The 16,631-nt window shown below is 56.3% G+C and overlaps 2 protein-coding genes across 14 annotated transcripts; one reads left to right on the forward strand and one right to left on the reverse strand.

The window, feature by feature from the left end:
• Positions 1-106: 106 nt before the first annotated feature.
• TMUB2 (transmembrane and ubiquitin like domain containing 2) lies at positions 107-4,291 on the forward strand. Of its 8 annotated transcripts, XM_032320445.1 has the most exons (5): positions 131-270; positions 828-886; positions 1,503-1,669; positions 2,184-2,750; positions 3,008-4,291. In XM_032320445.1, the coding sequence occupies exons 3-5, from the start codon at positions 1,665-1,667 to the stop codon at positions 3,372-3,374; spliced, it is 939 nt and encodes a 312-aa protein (XP_032176336.1). In that variant the 5' UTR covers positions 131-270; positions 828-886; positions 1,503-1,664; the 3' UTR covers positions 3,375-4,291. The 8 variants fall into 8 exon arrangements, with proteins under 8 accessions (XP_032176340.1, XP_032176335.1, XP_032176336.1 ...); XM_032320444.1 differs by lacking the exon at positions 828-886 and having other exon boundaries at positions 118-216; XM_032320442.1 differs by having other exon boundaries at positions 131-886.
• ATXN7L3 (ataxin 7 like 3) lies at positions 4,010-12,478 on the reverse strand. 6 transcript variants are annotated; one of them, XM_032320435.1, is made up of 13 exons: positions 11,824-12,478; positions 10,360-10,470; positions 9,930-10,062; positions 9,543-9,714; positions 9,276-9,373; positions 9,056-9,078; positions 8,683-8,749; positions 8,446-8,531; positions 8,046-8,114; positions 7,727-7,770; positions 7,381-7,452; positions 7,133-7,290; positions 4,010-7,021 (listed from the first exon to the last, which is right to left on the reverse strand). In XM_032320435.1, exons 2-13 carry the CDS (start codon positions 10,408-10,410, stop codon positions 6,873-6,875), a joined length of 1,122 nt encoding a protein of 373 aa, XP_032176326.1. In that variant the 5' UTR covers positions 10,411-10,470; positions 11,824-12,478; the 3' UTR covers positions 4,010-6,872. The 6 variants fall into 6 exon arrangements, with proteins under 6 accessions (XP_032176326.1, XP_032176328.1, XP_032176327.1 ...); XM_032320437.1 differs by lacking the exon at positions 11,824-12,478 and adding an exon at positions 11,387-11,633; XM_032320436.1 differs by lacking the exon at positions 11,824-12,478 and adding an exon at positions 10,885-11,633.
• Positions 12,479-16,631: the final 4,153 nt, after the last annotated feature.

The raw sequence follows: 16,631 nt of genomic DNA on the forward strand, positions 1-16,631 counted from the left end.
CAACAATAACTCCGCCCCTCCTTCCGCTAAGAAACCAGTCCTTTTTAAAGAATACGTTTACGTCAGTCCGCCTTACGTATACTTACGTCATCAGTGCAGAGCGCGGAGGCGGGATTTCCTGTCTCTGATTAAAACAGCTTCCGGGAGAAGCCGGAAGAGACGGGACCCCGGACAGAATCGGGGATAGCCAGCCCCTCCCCCGGCCCCTACGGAAAGGTGAGTCCATGGGCCGTCCTGGCGAAGTCAAAACACTTAGTCTGGCCGTTTCAGGTGAGGACCTCTTTCCCTATCCAGGCACAGTACCGGCTCAATCCCCCTTTAATTTCCCATGACTCCCCGCGTACTCAAGCCCCGCCTCCAGGCCCCCAGCCCCGCCCCAAAGTTTGAGGGGTGTGAGTGGTTTGTGACCCCCTCACCGGACTCTACCCCCTATGGGCTGGGATAATTGAGCTTGGCGGCCAGGAACTAGGTAGACTTTCGCCTCGGGTGGGCCCACCGACTCCTCTCCAGCGCCGCGGGAATAGGGCCGCCCCACGCGGAGTCTTCGCCTCAGAAAAGGCAGGGTCGGGACCCCTCCTCGCCGCGCGGTCAGGGTCGCCTACAGACTGAAGAGAACCCCCAAAGGCCTCTGAGGCGGGAGACGTGGGGTCCTCCCCAACCCAAGAAAGTGCCCTGTGTCTGTGCCAGTCGTTTTTGCCTCTGTTCGCCGCAGTTTCCTTTTCTGTAAATCAGGATTGGTGACATTAACCATCTTACCGTTAGGGGCTAGTTGTGGGAGCGATAAGTAATTGCTGCCATTTATTTATTGAACCATTGCAATGTGCCAGACTCTGTGCTAAGTATTTTGCTTCGTTGATTTCCCGTCACCGTCAAAACACCTTATGAGGTAGGTACTATTTTTAACCCCCTTTTACCGATGAGCAAGCTGAGGCTCTGAGAAAGTTGTCCGAGATTAGAGAGCTAGTAAGAGGCAAGGCCAGGATTATAGTTAGGTTTTTTGTTTTTTGGTTTTTTTTTACTCCAGGGCCCATGTTCTAAATAAGATGTGGAAGCTATTCAGATGTTGCTATGTCCTACAGATATTCTTTGAGCGGCGACTATGGCATTATGCTGGACACTAGGGTACATAGAAAAATACATGTGATCCTGTCTTTCAGAAGTCTAGTAGAGAAAGATGGACCGGTAGAGGAGTATAATGAAGTTTTATAGGTATTGTGAGAATACTCTGTTGATGCTAATCATCAGATTGGATTTGCCTGGGGACAGTTGTGAAAGCCACACATTCTGTGAGGGAAAGAGTAGGTACTCTAAAGGAGCAAGCCACCATCCTTCTGCCTTTCTAAGAAATCGCCAGGGGAGAAACTACACCGTGCACAAAGAGAGATAGGGATATGGATTGTGGGAGCTATTTTGGAATATTTTCCAAATCCTTTCCAGTTAGTGGTTTTGCAGTTTTGAGCCTCTGTTGGTGTTTCTGGTGTCTGTCCTCCTTCGCTTCCTAGGACTTGTCAGAAGAATTTCAGAGGTGGTAGACACGGTGCCTGCTGCATGATGTCTGCTGATGGCTCCTGCAGATGTGTCCCCTTTGGGGTGGTCTGACCATGCTTCTGATGAAAAATTAATTTTTTGGTTCTTGACATCTGAACCTGAATACGTGACCACGAATGAGGTAGGGTTCAAATGGAAAAATCTGGCAAGAGTGGCTGCACTGTGCCTCCAGAAGACCCTAAAATAAAATATTTCAGGCTCTTTGGTCTCTCAGAAGCCACCTTGGAGGCTTCTCAGGGGGGCATAGTTGCTAGACCAAGTGATAGAAATCCTAGAGAAACTCAGGGCATAAGGAAGCAAGCGTTTATTCCCCACCTACCAAAAAAGCAACAGCCAGTGACAGCAGCAGTCACCACAACAAAGCCATGAAATGTTCCTGATGATCCATGCTCTTTGGGAGCTCGAAATGAGAGAGGAAAGATGTGGAACTTGAAAGCTAGTGTTTAACAGTAGAGGCAGAGGGTAAGTCCTTAGCTTTAGGTTGGGGGTCCAAGGGTAGGAAGGTTTGTTCCCCCTTCTGTAGGACACTGAACTCCATTTTCTTTCAGGGCTGAGTCAGTTAGGACCTGAAGAAACTAGGAACCTGGTTGCAACCCCACATGCCTTGCTGATGCTGTCCTCCTTTGTTCCTGCAGTGTCGACCCAGTCAGCAGCCAGGCCATGGAGTTCTCTGATGTCACCCTCATTGAGGGTGTGGGTAATGAGGTGACTGTGGTGGCAGGTGTGGTGGTGCTGATTCTAGCCTTGGTCCTAGCTTGGCTCTCTACCTACGTAGCAGACAGCGGTAGTAACCAGCTCCTGGGCACCATTGTGTCAGCTGGAGACACATCCGTCCTCCACCTGGGGCATGTGGACCATCTAGTGGCAGGCCAAGGCACCCCAGAGCCAGCCGAACTCCCCCATCCATCAGAGGGTAATGATGAGAAGGCTGAAGAGGCTGGCGAAAGTGGGGGAGACTCCACAGGGGAGCCTGGAGCTGGGGGCGGTGTTGAGCCAAGCCTCGAGCATCTGCTTGACATCCAAGGCCTTCCCAAAAGACACGCAGGCCCGGAAAGCAGCAGTCCAGAGGCCCCTCTGAGATCTGAGGATAGCGGCTGCCTCCCTCCCAGCCCCGGCCTCATCAGTGTGCGGCTCAAATTCCTCAATGACACCGAGGAGCTGGCTGTGGCCAGGCCGGAGGATACTGTGGGTGCCCTGAAGAGGTGAGTGTGAGTGGACCGGAAAGTGGGCAGCTGCTCATACCCCACACCCACAGCCCTTGGTCGCCTAAGAGGAGCCTGGGATCCACCTGGGAGTGGCGGGGAGGTATCGGGTCCGGCCCCCACCAAGGCTGGGTGGGATACCTCTTAGAAACTTACCCTTCACTTCTTCCCTCACTGCCCTGTTTCTCTGGCCCAGGCCTGTCAGCCTTCTCATTCGTTGCCTTCTGTCTTGCCTTCTATCTCTTTCATCCTCGCAGTAAATACTTCCCTGGACAGGAGAGCCAGATGAAACTCATCTACCAGGGCCGTCTGCTGCAGGACCCAGCCCGCACACTGCGTTCCCTGAACATTACCGACAACTGTGTGATTCACTGCCACCGCTCACCCCCAGGGTCAGCTGTTCCAGGCCCTTCAGCCTCCCTGGCCCCCTCCTCGGCCACTGAACCCCCCAGCCTCGGCGTCAGTGTGGGCAGCCTCATGGTGCCTGTGTTTGTGGTGCTGTTGGGTGTGGTCTGGTACTTCCGTATCAATTACCGCCAGTTCTTCACAGCACCTGCTACTGTCTCCCTGGTGGGGGTCACTGTCTTCTTCAGCTTCCTAGTATTTGGGATGTATGGACGATAAGGACATAGGGAGAAAATGAAAGGCATGGTCTTCCTTCTTTATGGCCTCCCCCCTTTCCTGGCCAGAGCTGGGCCCAAGGGCTTGGGAGGGAGGGGTGGAAAGGATGTGGCAGGTCCTCCTCCATAGGACATAGGAGGCAGGTAAAGGGCCTCCCCTTCACATCCACAAGGGTACAGACAGCCCATCTCTGTGCAAGCACAACTCAGGTAGAAACAAGGATGTCATCTTCCTTCACTTGTAGGGTCCTAAAGTTCAGAGCTGAGCTGATGGCCCAGCTCGGTGGGGAGCCTGGGCTCTGAGGATTCCCTCCCAGCTGTGGCCCTAGCTCTTCCCATTGTCCTGCATGTCTGCTCCTCAGTACCCAGGGCCGCCTGCCAGGGCAGCTCAGCATGGCCCCAGCATACTTCTGTAGGGAGCCTGGAGTATTTTTCTGTTTCTTAAGGGAGTATCTGTCTTTTGAGACTGAAGTCACACAGCAGGAATGAAGGTCGTGTCCGCTTCCCTTACAGGCACCTAGCCGCCTCTTACCTTCTCTCTCTGCCCCTGTAGCAGGAATAGGGTGTTCTCTGTGTTCTGGATAGTTTCCAGTGTTCTCCCCTTTTTTTCAAAGCACTTTGCTTGGTTTTTTTTTTTGGTTTTTTTTTTTAAATAGTCCTTTATAGAGCTCAGTCAGAAAGGGGATTGGGGCACAAAGCCAAGCCCCCAGCATTGGGAGAGGCCAAGCCACAGCTGCTGCTACCCTAGGCCTAAGGCTGTAAGCAAGAGACAGCTCTGGCCCTCAGCCAGTGTCCTACCCTGCCCAGCTCCAAGGACGAGCTCTGGGTATGGAGCCTTGGGCCCCAGGCTCTTGCTTCTGGGCTTCTCAGATGGAGGGTCAGTGTCTGTGACTAAATAAAGTTCCGTTTTGTGGCTGTGGAGCCTCCTTCTGTGACATTAAGAGAATGGCTTTGCTCTGCCCCCATTGACATGGTAAGGAGGGTGGATAGGCCGGGCTACCAACGGGAGATGCAGTTTATTTACACCAGCAGCCATGGGGGCAGGGGAAATACACAGCGTTTACAAAGTTAGCTACCTGTACAGGATGGATTACATATGCAAAAATAAAAATCTCAAGACCACAGGACAGCGTGAGCCCCACCCCCCTCCCCCAATGACCCCAGCATGCGGTAATGCCAGGCGGGTGGCCCCTGGGCATGCGGGGGGGAGTGATGCATGGAAGGAAAAGCCACCGGCCATGGAAATTAGTACAGAACCCCCCCACACACACTCAGACACATGATAGGATACAGGTGGACGACACCTAGCCGGGGTGGGAAGGATGGGAATTGAGACCCACACAGCCTGCTGTTAGAGGGAGGGGAGTGGAGAGCTCCTAGCCCCTGTTCAACTACATGGTAGGGGGGCACACTCTCCCCAGAAGGAAAGGGGTTTGCTCCCTCAGGGTCCCTGCTGGACCAAGCCCATCTCTTACCCAGCTTGGGCAGGGGGCTGTGCCCTGAGGGCGGGCCAAGGAACAATGGGGAAGTGGATGTGGACAAACCAGTTCCCAAACTACTTCCCACTTCTCCCTCCTCCAACCAGAGGGGGGAAAGGGAGAGGCCAGAGGGGAAAGGGTATGGTAGGGCCTGAGCTGCAGCTGCCTCTCAGAAGGGAGAATGGCCTGAGCTGTGCTCCCTTCACCTTCAGCCCACTCCCAAGACTTCCTTTGGAAGCAGGCTGGAGGCTGGCTGAAATCCTCCTTTCCCTCTGGCTTCCCCTTCGAGGGAGAAGACTATGGAGGGTCAAGAACAGAGGAGCCCAGGCCCCAGGATTTATTCTAACTCCTGCCAAAATGTGTTTGGCTTTTTAAAAAATAATCACAATTCTTGGGTTAAAAACCAATTTGTAACCAGGCATCAGCCACAATCAGAACCACCCCGGCGGGGGGGGGGGGGGGGGGGGGGCTGGGGTTCCAGACAGGGTACTGCAGCCCTATCTCTTGTTGTTCCCTTAACCCTCTAGGGTCCCTAACCCAAAATCAGTCCAACCAGTCCTGGGTACTAGCTACCCAAATGTGGGATGGCTCCTCCTGGGAAGAGGGCAGGGTTCACATCCAGCAAATGCCAGAGAACATGGCTCAGGGTCAACTCCATCCCTGTGTCAGTCAGCTCTGCTCCCAGCCCAGACCGTAGTCCTCCAGCTCGGCTCCTGGGAGCGATGGTGCCCACGTGGAGGTGGGACGGTACATCTTTTCAGGATGTAGACCAGGCAGGTGGGCACACTGGCATGACAGTCCCACAGAGGGGCAATGCCGAGGCATGACAGCCCTCCACTGACAACCCAGAGCACGGAGACTAGCCTCTGCCCACCCCAACTCCTAGCAAAGGGGGAGAGGTAAAAGATCAGGATTTTCCTCAGAGCCCCAAACCACGAGTACAGAATAAATAACTTAAAAGCGGCTAAGGAAGGGGAAACAGGGCAGGCTTCGGAGGCAGGAGCATCGAGAGAGGAACTGAAGCTGGTCAAGGTGAAGGAGGGGGTAGCAAGCAGCAGTTGGGAACTTGGACTGCCCTGCTAGGGCAGTGGGGCAGGGGAGGCGGGAGGAACATGGGGCCACCCCAGGAGGGTGAGGCTGGGCCCCTTCCTGGGGCAGGGAATGAGGTAAGAAAACATTTCAAATAAAGCAGCACCGTTCCCTCTCACCTTGGGGCCCCACTCCTCACCAGCCCTGGGTCAGGGAGGAAAGGTAGGGGGGGGGAGTCATTCTGATACACAGCTCCCTCTTCCTACCCTCCCCTTGCCTCTTCCGTGAAGCTGTAGAGGCTGGAGGCCCTTTCCTGGCACCCAACAACAAAAGGACAGCTCCTGCTGCCAAGGAGGCCCATGGGGACTGAGGGGAAAGGGCTGCCCCTGTGAGGGGCAGGGAAGGCGGTGGCAGTTCTGGACGCCCACCTCAGCAGACAGCTTGCTGGGCCTGCCTATCCCTCGGATTGGGGGCATCTGATAGGATTCTGCACACAGACAGGACACACCCAGCCCTGCCCCTCAGCTCCAAGCACCGGACCCATTCACATTGCTGAGGGCGGCTGGGGGAGGCCCCCTCCAGGCTCAGCTTCCAACCCACAGCCTCCCCGGTAGCCACAATGCTTCTCGGCAGGGCTTAGTCCAGTTCCTGGGGTGGGGGGCAGGCAGTGCCCTGGCACAGTGCCCAGGTCAGGCCCCTGGCCTAGCTGGACATCCAGTAACTCACAGAATAAATAGGAAAACCGCCTCCCCACCGAACTTATGTCCAAGGCATAATATGTCCAGGTCTGAGTCCTGCATGCCAAGGGGTCGTGCTCCGTCGCAGAGGACCCTGACACCCCCCAGGGGCGCATAACTGGATCCTCTGCCTGCCTGGCCCCACCAAGCTTCCCAAGCCCAAACCCCCAGCAGCCGTCCATTCGCCAGGCTTTGCCACCTGGGTGGGGGTTGGGAGAGAGGGCTCTGCTCAGCCAAAGGCTAACCCTTGCACCCAAGTCAGTTGATGTCATCGTAGATGCTGGGCGTCGGGGGTGCCGGTGGCTTTGGCTTCTTCTTCTTGTTGGAGCCCAGGCTGGAGGCAGTCCCTACCAGGCTCAGATGGGATTTCTTTTTCTTGGTTTTCCGTGACTCAGAGCTGTTGGTACCTGAAGAGAGAGAGGCACCATGGATGCAGGCTGGGCTGTCAGGAGAAGACGGGTATGCCCACAACCCTGGCTTTGGGCGGAGAGCCCATGGGGCCCAGATGCATCACCTACCTAGACCCCATCCCTGATTCTCACTCGTCTTGGAGGAGCCTGAATCGGAGGGCGAGAGATCAGAGGAGCCGTCCCATTGAAGCCGGCTGATCAGGGCCTGGCTGTCAGTCATGTCAAAGCTGTCATTATCCAGGGAACTCTCGACCTCTGGAAGGACGCTGGAAAGAGGGGTCAAAGAAGGGCTTCAGGGATACCAATCATCATCCTAATCTTCCGCAACCCACCACCCTCCCCGGAGGCTCCCTTACGCTGAGGGTCCGAGGAAATAAATGCGCACGGCTCGCCGCTGCTCATCTGTGTGCTGGGGGCAGCGCACGGACCTGGTGGGGAGAGAACTCGTCAGACCCTGACAAGGCAGAAACAGTCTGAGAACCTCAGGTGAAGCCCCTTTCCCCTAGCAGAGGTGGGAGGAACGGACACAGACAGGGAGGGGATAAACAGAGTGCCCCCAGATTGTGGCCTAAGGCCTGACCATTAGAGGAGGGAGGGAAAGGGTGGGAGCCCCATTGCTCAAGTCCAAGGGTACTCTCGACCCATGCCCAGGATGAGTGTGTGGAAGGGACCCCGGCCCCCTTTTCTAGGTTCTAAGCTCACCTTGTGCACATCTTCTTGGTGTGTTCAGAAATCACCCCACATTGCTGGAAGAGGAATATAAGCTGAAAGGAGGGACGGAGGGGAACCCACTCTAGACACTAGGTATTCTCCTCTGTACAGATGCTAGAAATCGGCAGGCAGAAATCGGCCCCAAGGTATCCAGAACAGACAGTCCCAGACTACCACAGGCCGGGAAACCTAATTCCAGAGAGAGTGAGCTAGGTGGCCCTGACTGCTGTCACCAGCCTCTTCCAGGGACGGGACCACTGCCTATGGCTCCAGCCCACTCCCAAGGGCCTCCCCCTCGCTGGTCTCTCACCGTGGTGAGCAGGTTACGCAGCTCGTCCGGCCCCAGGGTTTCGTAGCTGATCCCAGTTGAGTTGTTATACTAGGGGAGAATCAAAGGTACAGGTCAGAGAAAAGGCGGCTCGGGGGGCTGGGGGGGTAAGGGACAGATGGGGTTGGGGAACCAGTCCCTCTGGTCCTTCTCTGTGGGGGGAGGGCCCTGAGCCAACCTGGCACTTTTCCGGGGACACTCTTCCCATCCCACCTGCTTTGTCGGGAAGGGGCTGGAGCCCAGCGAGAACAGAAATACGCAAGACCAGAATACCCCGTCTAGTGCTTCTGGCCTCAGCATTCTGATCCCCACCCGTCCAAATCCCACCCAACTCACAACTGGGGAAATGAGAGAGAACCTTAGAGGGGCGGCACCCACTCACCTTAAAAGGATCCGAATTGCTAAGTTCCCCTGAAGAAGAAAAAAGAAGGGGAAGGGTGTTTGATGCAGAGGTACAGACAGAGAACCCTGAAAATAACCAGAGAGGAAGTGGGGGTGACAGAAGGATCACAGGCCCTCCCTCGATACCCCGGCTCCCCTAAGACCCCACCTCCACCCTCCAGCAGTGAGTCCCAGCAGACGTACCTAGAATCACCCCCATCGTTCAAGCCCCACTTACCATTTTTGTGTTTTAAAGACTTGGATCTTCGAGGGGAATTGGGGTTCTGGAATGGGAGATACCACAGCTTTGGGGAAAGGGTAACGATAAGGGGGAGCCGAGAACCCAGGGAAGGAAAAAAGATTTGACAAAGAAACATCCTCAAATTCCTACTCTTCCTCCCCAGTAAGAGGCCCACCTACCCATATTCCGTCCTCCCCTTCTCCCCCAAGGCCTCCACTGCCCTCCTGCCCACCACAGACACCCTCATCCCGAAACCCAGTGAGGAACCCCATGACCTCACACTTGAGTCAAGACACCCGAGGACTCCCTGCCCAAAGGGGAGGGTTCTGTCCTTCGCCCAAATTTCCCTCATGCTTGCCCCGGCTCTCACCTTGTCTGATTTTCTCTTCTTGGCTGTATCAGACAAAAACAAAAGGTCAGGGTCACTCAACCTAAGTTCTCAATCTAGAACCCCACGGAAACACACCAAGCCACATTCTCCCCTCCTCACTCAACCTAACAACTTGTGACCATTACCTACCCAACTCCCACTTGCCCACCTCACCCCGATGCCCGCCCCCCATCCCAGCTTCCCCGGAGTCCCCAAACACCTTTCTTCTCTGAGCCATAGGACCAGTCGTTGTCATTGATGTCATCATTATCCTCTTGGTCACTCTCCGACTTGTTCATATTGTTGCTATTGGCAATCCTGCCAATGGAACAGAAGAGAAAGGGTCAAGGCGGCCACCTCTCCCTGCCACTGGCCGCAAAGGCCAAGCATGTGCCACCCCTGAGCCCTACCAAGGCCCCAGGGGGAGGGGGACTACGCCTCGGAACATGGCACGAGAGAGAGGAGCCTCGCAGCTTTGGGTCCTCACCGGCGGTTGGCGATGCGGCTGCTGTTCCGGCCCATCCCCAGGCACTTCTCCAGATGGGGAGCGAAGCGGGAGGCAGCGATACTGCGACTGCAGTTGGGGCAGACACACTCCTTGCTCTTCCACTGGTTGAAAACCTGTCCAAAGATGTCCAACCCCGGCTGGTCCACGATCTCTGGGGACAGGAGAGGCGTGGCGATCAGGGCAGGCGGGGGACCTCTTGTTTCCTGCCCATGGCCCCGTGGCCTCTTGAACCCACCCCCACCCCCTCTACCACCAAGGCTTGCAGCAGCTTTGGGGGCTACATCTGGTCCAGCTGCCAGAGAGGGGACTTCCAAGGATCCCAGGGGGGCAGGGGCTGGACAGCTCTCCTTCAACCCTGAAGCTCACCAAAATCCTTCATGCTATCAGGGTCCGTGTCGTCCAGGAAGAAATAGCCACACTTGACAGCCCGGTGCACCTCGAAGCAGAATCCCAAACAAGAATCCTCAACCAGGTCCGCGTATATCTCCTGAGCGATGGCCTGGGCCCAGGGGAGAACGTCCGCGGTCAGGAAGAGTCACAGTCCCCTGGACTGAGAGCAACTCTCACCAACCACATCTGCCCATTCGCCCTGGCCCCAAATCATGCTTTCTTCTGCCATTTTCCCCATCTTGACTTCGCGTCCTTTCTTCTTCCGGATCCTTGGGCCTTCTCGGCTGGCTATCCCCTTTAAGGAACCAGGCTGACTACCCCAATTCCTCTTTGGTGTGAATGCCAGATACAGCGGCGTAGAGACGCCCAGAGAAAGAACTAGAGGCACGCGTGGGGCAGCCCTCACCTCTAGTTTGCTGTTATCCAGGCCAGACAAAGACATTTCCTCCATTTTCATTTGTAAACTCTTGTGGAGACGGCGCTCTGACTGCTCATAGCACAGCGGGCGGCAACACGGCTGCACACACGGGGGTGGGGGGTTCTGGTGTGAGGCCAAGGCACCTCTGAAGACCGCCACCTCCCCTCTGCACCTCGCTGCCCAGAGCCTAATCCTGGCATCAGGATCTACCCCTCCCCAAGGCCCAGGCTCACTGAGTCTGGATGGTCCTTCAGGGCCTGAAACCCCAAGGCGGCCTAGTCAGAGCTGAACTCGGGCCCTGGACTCTGCTACCAGACAAAGTCTGGGTCTATGGGAGGCAGCAGCTCACCCCAGGTCCCCCAAACTCAAACCCCTCTTCCATACCCATGGTGCAATGCAGCAGGGGGAGGAGAAGGAACTCTAAGGCCTCAAAGCAAACCCACAGGGTGTGGCAAAGAACTGCACAGACTCCTAAATGCACCCCCCCCTTCCCTAGGCTCTCCTCAGAGTCACCTCTGCTTTCAGCCAGGATGTCCACTTGGGGGGGTACTGCTACCAGAAGTAGGAATGGCCCTAGAACCCTACAACCTTCACCCCACTCTGTCTTCCCTTGAAATAAGCCTGTGACTACAGCAGGGGAACAGAGCCCACAGAAACCGAGAGCTGAAGGAGCCTTTCCAGCCACCATGATCAAGAAGAGGGGGTAGAGCCCGTCTGGGATGGCATGCCGGGAGTGGGCACTCCCCTTACCTGTTCTTCTTTTAGATAACCACCCTCCCTCCCTCAGGACCAGCCCGGAAGTCTCTCCAAGAGCCCCAAAGTCCAGGAATCCCCACCAAAGGAATCAGAAACAGCGCCCACAGTCCGGGGCCCCTCTGTACGGTGGGTACGAGTTTAAGGAGCTGCCGGCCTAGAGTGGGGTGGGGACTGACAAATGAGCCAGGGGCACTGGGGAGGGTAGGAGGCCGGGCCTCGGCTCTTCCCCCGTCCCTGCGGCACTGCTGCTGCATCATACCGACTGGGGGGAGGAGAGCCGAGCCGCCCGAGGCCGGCGCCGGTCCGGGACAGTCCGACCCCTAGAGAGTGGGCAGAGTGGGACGCGTCCCGGCCCCTCTCCTTCCCCGCCCGCCGACAGCCCCAGCCGGCCGGGGAGAGGAGTCCGGGAGGGTGTCTCTATTGTCCCGGGGGCTGGGGCCTGGATCCCTAACAAAGGCCCCGCGCCCCCTCCCCGGCCGGCCCTGCCCCGCCCAGGGGGGACCCAGACAGGGGGAGAGCTGGGGGCCCCGGCCGGGCCGGGAAGCCGGGGGAAGCCGGGCGTTTCCGCGTCGGCCCGGGGGGAGGGGAAGGGGCGCTGACCCAGACCTGGGGGGAGGGGGCCCAAGCCCCGCCTCGGGCCCCGCCCCCCGCCCCCCGCAGGCCCCTCCCCCGTCCCCGTCTCCGTCCCGTACTCACCCCGCCCGGGGGGCCGCGCCGGGGCCCGGCGGCCTCTCAGGGCCGCGTCCTCCGGCGGCGGCGGCGGCGGCGGCTGCTCCGGAGCCCCATGTCCGTCGGTCCGTCCTCGCCTCTCCCCGGGGCCCAGGGCCCGGGGCCGGGGGGTCGGGCCGCCCCCCCGCCTCGCCGCCTCACCGGGCGGCCATGGCCCCTTCCCCTCCCTTCTCGTCCCGTCGCCGCCTCCTCCTCCTCACCTCACCCCGCCCGCGCGCAGTCCGCGCGCCGTCCGCGCGCCCCTCCCCCCGCCCCCCACTCCAGCCCGCCTCTCCCGGGCGGGGGGTGCGGCGCGAGCCCGGAGCGCGCGCGCGTGCCGCGACCGGAGGATGGATGGATGGAGCGAGCGAGAACGCGAGCGTGCGCGCGCGCGCCCCTCTCCCCCTCCCTCCGCGCGGGCGCGAGGCCAAGCGCGAGCGCGCTCCAACCTCCTCCTCTTCCTCCTCCCGCCCCTCTTCAACACCCCGCCCCCGCCCTCCCTTCCTCTTCCTTCTTTCGCTTTCGCGCGCCCAGCGACTGCTCGCGCCTGCTAGAAGGGCCCGAGCGCGTGCATCTGCCCCGCGGCCGCAGCTCGGCAGCATTTGCTCCAGGGGGCGGGGACCGGGCGGGGAGGAGGGGCGCCACGCCGCCGTCCAAAGTACCGGCGGACGGGGACGGGGGCGGGGAGATGGGCGGGGCTTTCTGGAGCCACCTCGGCCAATCGCCATCTCGCCTCGGTCCGGCCGGCCCAATAGGATAGCGGTGGGTGGAGCGACGTTCAAGGTGAGGTGCGCGGTGCGCTGGGGGCGGAGACGTTGTGCCGTCCCGGCCGGCTCCGGGGCGGGGGCAGCGGGTGGCGTCGAAAGAGAGCGCCGGCTCCCAGCCGAGCCTGGGACGCCTTCCGGCCCAGGATCCCCCGCCCTTCCCTCGGGGCTCCCGGCTCTTCTCCCCCCCACCCCCCAACTCCGCCCCCGCCCCCGGCGCCCCCACTCCGGCATTTACCCCGTAGCGTGCAGCCACTTCTCTGAAGAGGCCGGAGTTGAAGTGGGGATCTGTTAGCACCTCAGGGCAGAAAACCTATGGAGCCAAAGGGGCTCGTCCGAGCCTCCGTTCCCCTGTTTCTGGGCGGGTCTCAGCCCACTCCAGGCCTGCGAGCCAACGAACGCCCGAGATGAGGGTCCTCTGCTGAGGGCGGAGGCCGAGCTGTGCCCTTCTGAGCCGAGCGCCCTCTCGGCGCTCAGACTAATTTAGATCCCACACCTGCTCGGCTTTCCTGCTTCCGGAACCCACGCTGGACCCCCCACCTCTCGGACAGTCGGCCTGGCACTGGCCAGACCCTTCCCCCGACCCTGCGCCACCCACACTGGGTGTGCCCATATCCGCGCGCTCTCACGGTCCCCCTTTACCTTCTGGAGGAAAAGGCCTTTCCTAGCCGCAACCGATGCCCAGACTGGCGCTTCTATTTCGGTTATTCTCTGGGTCTGGAGTGTTGGAACGGGGGTCTGACAGCCCTCTTGCCCTAGAAGAGGAGGTTAAAGGAGGGAAGTCTTAAATATTACACTTGGGGATCATTCTTGGCTTTTGGTCTTAAGCAAACATATATTGTGGCAATGGTCCTAAGTGGTTAAGACCAGGAATCAAATTTGAATTTAAATATGCAGACCTGGCAAATAAACTTGGGCAAGTGAGCTCTCTGTTGCCTCAGTTTACTCTGTTGTCACCGGGTATAATGATAGTACCTATCTCATTAGGTTGTTGTGAGGACTGACAAGTCAGTGCATGTGAAACTCTTAGCTCAGTGTAAGTGGTTTATAAATTTTAGCTGTTATTCGTAAGTGCTCTAAGAATTCTTAACAGTGCCCTGTGCTGGGATGCAAAGATGAAATAAGACAGTTGTGCTTCCTCAAGAAGTTCACAAATTTGTCAGGTAGACAGAACTGTAGGAAAATAATTGCCAAACACTGTGATAAAAATGAGAGAGAGGGCGCCTGAGTGGCTCAGTCAGTTAAGCGTCTGACTTAGGCTTAGGTCATGATCCTGGGGTCCTGGGATTGAGACCTGTCCGGCTCCCTGCTCAGTGGGGAGTCTGCTTCTCCCTCTGCCCTTCCCCCCTCCTGCTTGCTCACAATCTCAAATAAGCAAAATCTTAAAAAAACAGAAACAAAAACCACAAGAGAGATGCACAGGGGATGGGGTGGCCAGGACAACAGATAAAATGATGTAAGAGAGTTGGTCAGTAACAGCTTCTTGTAGTGGGAGATGAACCAGTTCAAGGCAAACCAGGAAGGTGCTACAATCCCAGACAGCAAGCTTCAGGAGTATGCTTCAGTTTGGGGCCCTGGCTGGAACATAGGAGTGGGTGGGGAAGCAGCAGGTCAGCAGGTCAGACCATGCAGGACTAAAGATGTGCTGAGTAATAAGGGCTTTAGACCTAAAGGCCATGAGGAGTCCTCAAGAGGAACCATTTGATCAGACTTGAATTTTAAGTAGATCATTCTAGCATGCTGAGTCTGTAGATTTCATTCATTCATTCATTCATTTGAGGTCCGGGTTGGGGGTGGGGAGAGTACAAGCAGGGGGAGTGACAGAAGGAGAGGAAGAAGCAAGTTCCTGCTGAGCAGGGAGCCCGATGTGGGGCTCGATCCCAGGACCCTGGCATCATGACCTGAGCCGAAGGTAGGCGTTTAACCAACTGAGCCACCCAGGCACCCCGAGTCTGTAGATTTTTGTTACCAATCAAGGCTTGTGAGGTAAAGGACAAAGAAACCCTGAAAATACCTTTAACCAAGATGGGGACCTCGGAGGAGGAGATATGAGGATATAAGAAGGACAAGTTCAGTTTGGTGTATGTTGTAGGTACTGTGGGACCAGCTAGTGGAGACTCTCTGAAGGTCACTGAAGTGAGAGGCCAGACCTTCAGGAAACTCCAGTATGTGAATCAGGAATTCTCAACTCTGATGATGCTGCTCTGTTTCTCAGTCTTTAAATACACCCAGTATATCTGCCCTGAGGGATTGACACATGTGCAGGAAGCCTTCCTGTCTCCTCTCTGTTTACCTAAATTCTTCCTACCCATGGCCATCCTCACACCAAACTCCTTTACAAGTGGATTGTTCTATTCATCCGGCCTTCGGCCTGGGCTGCTTCTGCGGTGATGGCCCACAGTTAGCATCAGTCAGTCAATAAACACTAAGGACTGTGCTGGTCTGGGCTCTGGGTGAGGCCCTGGGGTTTCAGCAACGAGCCAGAGAGACACACAGACCTTGTCCTACTGGAGTTTACACCCCAGCAAAGCTTGATGTGGATGAAACAAGACCAACTGTGAAGGTATCCAGACTGCTGAAGAAACAAATAGCATGATCTTTTTGTCAAGAGGTCAGAGAAGACCAGCCCCCAACGCACCCCAGAAGAAGTGATCTTTTCAAGGGAGCCCTGAATTAACTAGGCAATGAGGTGAAAAGGAACATTCAAGGCAGAGGGAATGGTTATGTGTATAGGCAGAACGAGGCCCTGGAAGAGACTGCGGTGTGTTTTGAGACATGGAGAGTTAGTAGAGCTGGGTTCATGCAGAGGCCAGCAGGGGCAACGGATGCCCCAGGACCTTGTAAGCCATACTTACTCACTCATTCAACAAACGTTTCTTTTTTTTTTTTTTTTTTTTAAGATTTTATTTATTTATTTGACAGAGAGAGATCACAGTAGACAGAGAGGCAGGCCGAGAGAGAGAGAGGGAAGCAGGCTCCCCGCTGAGCAGAGAGCCCTATGCGGGGCTCGATCTCAGGACCCTGAGACCATGACCCGAGCCGAAGGCAGTGGCTTAACCCACTGAACCACCCAGGCGCCCCTCAACAAACGTTTCTTGAGTGTCAAATGTATACCAGGCAATTTAGGTGCTGGGATTACTGTAGTAGACAGGTAAGGTGTCTTCTACTTGAGGAGGTAGACAGCAAACAAGTAAAAAAAATACAGAAACAAAGATGTAGGAGGAGGCCTCATTAGAAAGAGTTGTTAGGGAAGGCCTGTCTGTGAGGTGACATTTGAGCTGAAACCTGAAGGATGAGAAAACCAGCTGTGTGTAGGCTTGAAGGATTAGCATTTAGAGCAGGAAGAACAAGTACAAAGGCCCTGTGGTAGGCATGTTTGAAGACCAAAAGAGATCCCTCGGCTGGATCGCTGTGAGTGATTAGAAAGAGCAAGATGAGAGAAGGTGGGAGAAGGAAAGCAGGGGCCAGGCCTCATGGAGTCGTGAAAGTTGTTAGTACAGAAGTAACCAGATTGCTTTTCATTTTGATTATTTTTAAAAAATTTTTAATTCATTCACTAAGCTGTACACTCAATTTGGGGCTCAAACTCATGACCCCGAGATCCAGAGTCACACACTCTTCCAACTGAGCCAGGTGGGTGCCTCCAGATTTCTTTTTAAAAGATAACTTTGGTTGCTGTGTTGCTGTGTGCAGAATGGACTGTAGGGGGCAAGAGTGCAAGCAGGAAGACCAGTTTTAGGAAGACCAGTTTTAGGATGTCTTTGCAAAAGTTGAGCAGTGATGGTGGCCTTGAATGGGATGCAGATGCCAGCAACGGGGAAGGGTACACAGATTTGGGGGGAGATACAGGAAGTGGAATGGACACGTCTAGGTGAGCAAATACATGTGGAGGTTTAAGAGGGAGAAAGAAGTCAAGGCCGATACCTTAGTTTCAAGTTTGAAGAGCCAGAGGCTGATGATCGCTTTGGGCCTTGAGGGATGAGGTACCTGCAACATATCCCAGAGGATACACAGAAATTTACACAGGTTTGC

This window comes from Mustela erminea, chromosome 18, assembly GCF_009829155.1.
Source record: "Mustela erminea isolate mMusErm1 chromosome 18, mMusErm1.Pri, whole genome shotgun sequence".
In the NCBI taxonomy this organism is placed as follows: Eukaryota; Metazoa; Chordata; class Mammalia; order Carnivora; family Mustelidae; genus Mustela; species Mustela erminea.

What these genes read in the sequence shown, in the direction of transcription:
- TMUB2 (XM_032320444.1), top strand. An exon ending in ACTGTGGGTGCCCTGAAGAG is followed by an intron (nt 2,751 to 3,007) that starts GTGAGTGTGAGT and finishes TCATCCTCGCAG; the next exon opens with TAAATACTTCCCTGGACAGG.
- ATXN7L3 (XM_032320435.1), bottom strand. Translation starts at nt 10,410, where the DNA reads ATGAAAATGGAGGAAATGTCTTTGTCTGGCCTGGATAACAGCAAACTA. An exon ending in TGGATAACAGCAAACTAGAG is followed by an intron (nt 10,063 to 10,359) that starts GTGAGGGCTGCC and finishes CCCTGGGCCCAG; the next exon opens with GCCATCGCTCAGGAGATATA. An exon ending in TGATAGCATGAAGGATTTTG is followed by an intron (nt 9,715 to 9,929) that starts GTGAGCTTCAGG and finishes TCCTGTCCCCAG; the next exon opens with AGATCGTGGACCAGCCGGGG.